This window comes from Oreochromis niloticus, linkage group LG9 (assembly GCF_001858045.2).
Source record: "Oreochromis niloticus isolate F11D_XX linkage group LG9, O_niloticus_UMD_NMBU, whole genome shotgun sequence".
Classification (NCBI taxonomy): Eukaryota; Metazoa; Chordata; class Actinopteri; order Cichliformes; family Cichlidae; genus Oreochromis; species Oreochromis niloticus.
The window spans coordinates 31,285,763-31,292,929 of NC_031974.2; the positions used below are offsets into that span (position 1 = coordinate 31,285,763).

General features: G+C 35.2%; 1 protein-coding gene across 1 annotated transcript; it reads right to left on the reverse strand.

Annotated features, from left to right (window-relative positions):
• Window positions 1-300: 300 nt before the first annotated feature.
• LOC102080159 (sterile alpha motif domain-containing protein 3) lies at window positions 301-6,887 on the reverse strand. Its single transcript, XM_019355809.2, has 6 exons — window positions 6,613-6,887; window positions 4,568-5,607; window positions 4,031-4,186; window positions 2,062-2,154; window positions 1,297-1,429; window positions 301-1,218 (listed from the first exon to the last, which is right to left on the reverse strand). The coding sequence occupies exons 2-6, from the start codon at window positions 5,594-5,596 to the stop codon at window positions 1,115-1,117; spliced, it is 1,515 nt and encodes a 504-aa protein (XP_019211354.1). The 5' UTR covers window positions 5,597-5,607; window positions 6,613-6,887; the 3' UTR covers window positions 301-1,114.
• Between the last annotated feature and the right edge of the window lie 280 nt (window positions 6,888-7,167).

The following is a 7,167-nucleotide window of genomic DNA, read 5'->3' on the forward strand; positions in this document are numbered from 1 at the left end:
GCATACAGGACCGATTCAGTGGTCGAAAGCCAGCCAACAATGATATGATATGAGACTTCACTCCATATTACAGTTTCACACACAAAGATATGACGTATGTGGTCATGAAATATTACCTGGGTGACGTAATTGGACTACACGTGAGCTCAACAGATGTTTTATAAAAGGTACACTGCTTTACATGTATGAACTGTATTTTCAGGTTATTGTTTTGGACAGTTTTGTGACAATTTTTAAAATGAAGTTGTTGTTTTTCTATAAATTCTGACAGTTGAATGCGATTTTAGCATTGCCATACACTCAAAAAAATAACTCTTTAAATGAACATAAAAAAATCATGGAAAGAATTTCCACGTGATTGAATTGCTTTATTTTAGCATTATGCAATTCTGTAATTCCAACTTAATGTACTCAAGTTGGACCAACTTAATTAATGATTGATGAATCAACGTATTTACTGCATTTGAATCCAATATAAGATAATAGTGTTGATCCAACTTTAAGGGTTTTGTTCCAACTCAATTCAGTAGGTTTTCTCCAACTAATGTACTGAATTTGGTTCCAACTTAAGTTAACTGAGTTGAACCAACTCATACAAATTATGTTAATCCAACACAAGTGTTTAATGCTAATAGAAAGCCATTTAATAATGTGGAAATTCTTTCCATGATTATTTTAAGTTCATTTAAAGAGAAATTTTTTTGGAGTATTTAACAAAGTCTAGAGTCTGGATAACATGCATTGCACTATTACAATATCTAAAACTTAAATAAAAAAAAATTGTCATACAGATCTTTTTGTTTTCTCCAATTTATTGGATTTATAGCAAATTTCATATAACGTGTGAAGAATACATGTAATGCAAGTTATATCACAGAAAAACAAAAAAGTAGTGGACATGGTGGCAACTTAACCTGTTCAAACCATTTTTTAACCACAATGAACGGCTGAATCAAGTGATTTTGAAGGTCAAAGAGATGCACTTTCAAAAAAACAAATATCACCAATTTTGTATATCTCAAAATGAATAAAAAATGCATGGTATCATCTGTCTGCAGTTCTTTCTGGTTCATGTTCCAGATACATGGTGTAGCTGTTGTATTGGCAACATTTCTCAACGAGAAAGAAGAGTTTTGAGAACCTGTACTTTGTTGGATAGTTTGTGTGCATCCAACTCCATAAGAATCTTCTGCAGAACCTCAAAGGTGTACCTGAGTTCTGGAGGGTAGCTCAGGTTTAGTGAGTAGACCAGACCAAGCAACATTGCCACTGCAAAAGCTACATTGCCCAACTCACCCATCACTTCCACCCCCTCTAGAACAATCATAACATCCTGAGGGTCATCGCCAGGCTCCGCACCCTCTGATCGAATGACACAGATTCCAAAGACTGTCTCTGCTATGGCAGTGGCGATGCTTTTATCAACGTCCTGTGACAATTAAAAAAAAGAAGAGAGAGAGAGATAATTAATGTAAAATACCTAAAAGCTTTATTCATTCAAACTTTATAATAATGTAAATGTAATCAAAAATGACTGCCTGATATTTTTTCTGACTCAAGACAATCTAATTCAATACCTCAACAAAGTCCTGTCTTTTAAAATATTGAGATGTGATAGGGGTGGCTGTGGCTCAGGAGGTAGAGCAAGTCGTGCACTGGATTAATCCTTGGGTTCTCCAGTCTGAATACCAGAACTAACCATGGGTAAGATACTGAACCCCAAGTTTCCAAAACTTGGGGAAAGTTTTGATGAACCCCAAGTTGCTCCTGATACATCCATCAAAGTGTGAATGCTACATAGAAATACTTGTATGAATGTGTGCGTGAATGGGTGAATCATTATATGATATTAGTTCTGTGATGCTATTATTTTATGAGGTTAGTATAAAACACTCAAGAATGGTGCGTGCAGTATCTAGTGAGAAAAATAAAGCCCTTCCTTTTCCTATTTTTAAAAGGTAATTTTTAAAGCCACAAACTTCTTGTATGTAGCTTTTTATATGTAGTTTGAGCCTATCTTTGATCATCTCCTTATATAAGGATAAATGCAAATTAACATACCAGGTAATCCTTCACCAGCTTCTCTGGATCTTCATTCAGGTACACGCAAAGACCTTTGAGGATGCGTTCTCTTCTGACTTCAACAGCAGCAGTCTTAATACACAGAGGAAAAATACATAAATTACACAAATATACTCTCTCTCACTCTCCACACATACATATATACATACATATACATACACACACACACACACATATGTGTGTGTGTGTGTATGTGTGTGTATATATACATATACATATATATATATATATATATACATATATACATATACATATATATATACATATATACACACATATACATATATACACACATATATACATATACACATATACACAGATATATACACACACACACACACACATATATATGGAAATCCATTTCAACAACCTAGCAGTGGGGTTAAAGAACGTTTTGTGAGAAATTTAGAGGCTATTGTTTTGCAATCTTTACCCCTTTGGAATAGTCTTTACGCATTTTAGACAAATCTGTCATTGTAATATTATTTATTACTTTGTCTATGAATTTAATCATGCCATACCATCCCCAATTCAAGAAAGTTTGGATGATGTGTAAATGTACATACAATCAGAATGCAATGACTTCCTAGTCTCAAAACTACATGTCACTTACAAATGAACATATTAAATTTTTAATCTGGGAAAATTTGAAAATTTTTAAGAAAAATATTAGCTCATCTTGAATTTGATGAACAGGCCTGCCAGCTCTCCAGACCCCATAACATTTGGCACGTGATAAAATGAAAAAAAAAAAATGACAAAAGAGGACCCCAGGCTGAGAGTTTTTATCGGTTTTTAGCTTTCTCTGTGTGTTATGAATAAATTATCTTTTTTTTGGTACTGGTACTGGTTTTATTTATTTGTGACACCTTAAGGGCTGGTCCGTGAATATATTGTCAGACATAAACCGGTCCGTGGAGCAAAATGGGTTGGGGACCGCTGCTGTACATGCTGTCCTCATATCAAATTTGTATGTAGTTTAAGCCTATGTTTGCATTCTTTTTCTGCTGTATTTACTCTCAAACTCGCTGTTGAACCCATTTCCTAGTATAGGCCTCTGTAGAGCAGCTAGAATTGTGTATCAGACAAGAATGAGATGACATTCTTCTCCCAAAAGTCGAGCAACAGAGGCCTATACTATGAAGCGAGTTCAACATACCCAGGGTATCTTTCCCTTATCTGGATTAACACTGGTGATCAGGATGTGCACTCACACGAAGTTGGTTATTAACTCATTAACTTAACCTAGGATTTCCCCGGCTCGTTTCCATAAAAAGGGTGGTGTTAGCAATATCTAACCAATCTAAAGGAGCGTTTCACGGGTCATATGACTCTTCTTCCATGAAATAATCCCTATAAGTGTACTCTAGGGACGTTATCAGATAGGGATTAACAATCTATAAAGAAGACTAAAATATAACAGTAAAAACACCCATGCTGTTTAGGGACTAGTGATGAATGGTGCAGCAAATGTTGAATCTGATGTTTTAATAAACAGAGCAGTAAAATAAACATTGTAGTTCCAGTAAATTATTTGCTTAAAGTGCTGTTGTTTATTTGTAAGGTGATATCAGCACATTAGAGTCTGAAAATTTAAACTGGACTCACTTAAACACTAAACTTACCATCCCGCAGCCTGATAAAGGAGACATGGAAATCACATTAGCTTGTCTCCATATCAAAGTGAAATCAATGTCACTGAACAGATATTTTAGGTGAATTACAAATTTAACTGATTAGTTTTCAGCTGCAGTTCAAGCAGAATAAAAATTAGCAGATTAGAATCAAGTACAAAAACATTTACAAATGTTTCTAACTCTATTTCTATGTTTATTTGTAAGTAAAAGATGGTTTTGAAATGCAAATCACTGCATTCTGGTTTTAGTTACACTTTACACAATATCCAAACTTTCTTCAATTGGGCTTGTATAAATATATCTTGTCATACCTGGGTTGCAGGTGCCATGATGGTCTTAATTTTTCGCCCTTGTATTCCACCCTTCTTGGCATATATCTTCATAAGGTTTGCCGAATAACTATCCAGCTGGGAGAAGAACTTGGACTGCAAATGGATTGTTGTAATCCTCTTGAATTCTGCACTCACCTGCAAAAGGCAGAATAATAATCCAACAGACAAAACTCAGTTTGACTAATAATAAGAATACATTTATAACTGAGATTTACACAGCACCTTTCAAAAAAACCCCAGGATACTTAACAAAGGAAAATACAACCACAAATAATTAACAGAGGATTGTGTTGTCATTATTCAGTCCACTTAAAAGTGAGTCAAGTCTGTTCAATACATGTCAATGCATAATCCATTAATTTCTTGTATATTAGGTTCCTGCATTCATATTTGTAACTAAGCTAACACAGGCTGCTTTAGCTGACCTTCAGTAAATCCCATGTGGTCACAAGTTACTTTTATATAATAATCCAATGGAAGCAAAATATTGCTGTTTTGTTAAACCCATTCAATTACCTCACACACATGGAAGAGAGCTGGCCACCTCATTTTGAAATCAGCGATCATCGGTGCTTCACGTATCACCTCTTGCCTTCTGAGAGCCAAGGTCTTCTCCATCATTGCAGCCACCCTATGGTCATTGTTTTTTTTCTTAACTTCTGACAGGAGGTCCACTCTGATTTCTTCTAGTGTCTCTGCAGTTTCACCAGCTGGATAAGTGGGGCAGTAATTCACTTCAGCTTTTTTTGGCTTCTTCACGCCATACGCAGGAGTACATTTGCCATCAGGTTTATGTTTTAAGGAATTCACAGTAACTTCAGGGCATCCAAGCCGTCTAAGCTTAGTTCGGTAGTTAGCAAGTTTATACTTCAAGCTTGTTTTCCATCCGCCATATCCAGTGACTGAACCAGGCTCTTTCAAACATGGATGGGTTGTTACAAGAGCTTCTGCGACCTCATCAAACTCCCTGTCAGAGAGGTAGACCTTGTACTGAACAATTGTTTCAGCTAAACCATCAAGAATGGCAGACTTAATTTTATGATCAGGATTCAACAAAGCTCCAGTTTCTTTGAAAGTAGCATTGGCCCTGTCCAGCTGTAGTTGAGTATCATAAGAGAACCGGGGAATGGGGAAGACATCGGGCCATGCAGTGGCTCTTGAGGACGTAGATTCAGGAGAAGACAATATGTCTGTATCAAATGAGTTCCCAGGAGATGAAAGGGATGAGGAGTCATCTAGAGTGCGGGAAGTGGCAGCAGATGAGTAAAGAGGGAGCAGTGGCTCACCAGGCTCGACAGGTGCAACTGAGCTAAAGATGACCTTGATGGTACTTTTGTCCTGGATGTCCGACATTGACTCCAAGTTGGTGAATTCATTCCCAAATTCTGCATCCATGAACTGAAGCCTGAAGTCCCCATTAACTCCACACTGTCCCTTTATCTGCTGAACTAGCTCACTGACAGACTCTGGCATCCCATTTGGAAGGATCAATCTCCGGGAATCATTTTCGGAGAAAATGATTCTGAGTTTCACCATTGCAGCCATTTCACAACAGCCTAAAAGAGGAAATTAAGACAACGTTAACCGTTTCAACAAGGGTAAATCTGATTTCAACAAAGCAATTCGATAAAGGTGTGGCAGGCTATGTCCATTAAAATTGATGTAAATAAAATAATGCCACATTAATTTTCAATACATTTTAGATTTATTAGACTGCCTGTCATAAAAATGAGTTAATTCCTGTAATTTGGACTCTTTCCTTTTCAGTGAGTTCAACATTTTACCATGTTGAACAGGAATGAAGAATTTCAAAATGAATTATTCACATTTTTATAATCAAATTTAAACTGGAATTCTCTCAGGAGTAAAATTAATAAAGCATAACATTCTCTTCAGGAATTAAAATAAATAATTGTAACTTGGCATCTTAATAAGAATTTGCTTTACCATTTATTTCTAGTTCTGCAAGATAATATATTGAAAATTAAATGCATAACAACATTAATTGTACTTTAGCAATAAAAATATTTAGATTATAGAGCTTGTCCACACTGCAAGTCTCTAAGTTTATTAAGTAGACAAATATTTTATTTCAAAAAAATTTAAAAAACAGAAAAAAATATCTGTTCATGTTTGGTCTTTCCTCCTCAGTGTACTAAAAACATATATCAATTGTTAAGGAAACTACTGTGCAATAGTTGCAACTTACAAACTTACACATTTCAACAACCCATACATAAAATACATAAAATGTGTATTTATCACAACAGTTTCTGTGGTAGAGCCCAACTAGCTTATTTGCAGAGGTTAAGTTATAAACAATATCTACATTTGAAGTAGCTATGTCTTTCATATTAGGCTTTTATACTTGTGCTAGCTTGACATTGTGCTATATTGTTGTACTAACGTGCTAGCTAGCACAAATGGCATAAACAGACAGATTTTTAAAAAACAAAAAAAACAAATGTGAATAAATATCACTGAAAAGAATAGACAAACTAATGATATCTTTACGCAAAAAGTATTTTCATCTGGATGGATGAAGACAGATTCACTCTTACCTTTCCAAGATGACCGCGAAGCAAACCATGCGCTTTCCTGTCTCCTGTGGTTAAAATCACGTGTGATCTTGTGATATCGCGAGTCTTTAAGGCAGCTAACCACTCTTGTTAGATTTTATCATGTCATATCAACAAGAATAAATTTAAGAGGTGCTAAATTGGTAAATTTCATGCAGATCATATATGATTTAATTACGTTCACCTTGGAAACATAAATTAATTTTGTTCAAATCACATGTTAGAGACTTGTAAATGCAATAACCACCCAATTTCACTTTTTTGAGTGTAGTATAGATATACTGATACTTGTCTGATGCTGATCTATTAATCTGTTTGACATGGCCTAAAGTGAATGAGTTGTGCTGTTTCTGTTTTTCAAATGGGCCTGTATTTCATGTTTACCATGTGCATTTAGTTCCTGCCTTTGTTCATGTACTGCATATTGTGTCAAACTTGACAGCAATCATATTAAACTTTAGTGTCAATAAATACATTTCTTAAACTGAGCAGCTGTTTAAGTGCCCTTACTCTTGAAATGAGAAAAATAATCTTATT

Coding starts and splice junctions, on each gene's coding strand:
- LOC102080159 (XM_019355809.2), bottom strand. CDS start 5,596: ATGGCTGCAATGGTGAAACTCAGAATCATTTTCTCCGAAAATGATTCC. Junction 1,430..2,061: donor AGCTGGTGAAGGATTACCTG/GTATGTTAATTT, acceptor TAATTGTCACAG/GACGTTGATAAAAGCATCGC. Junction 1,219..1,296: donor AGAGGGGGTGGAAGTGATGG/GTGAGTTGGGCA, acceptor GCTACCCTCCAG/AACTCAGGTACACCTTTGAG.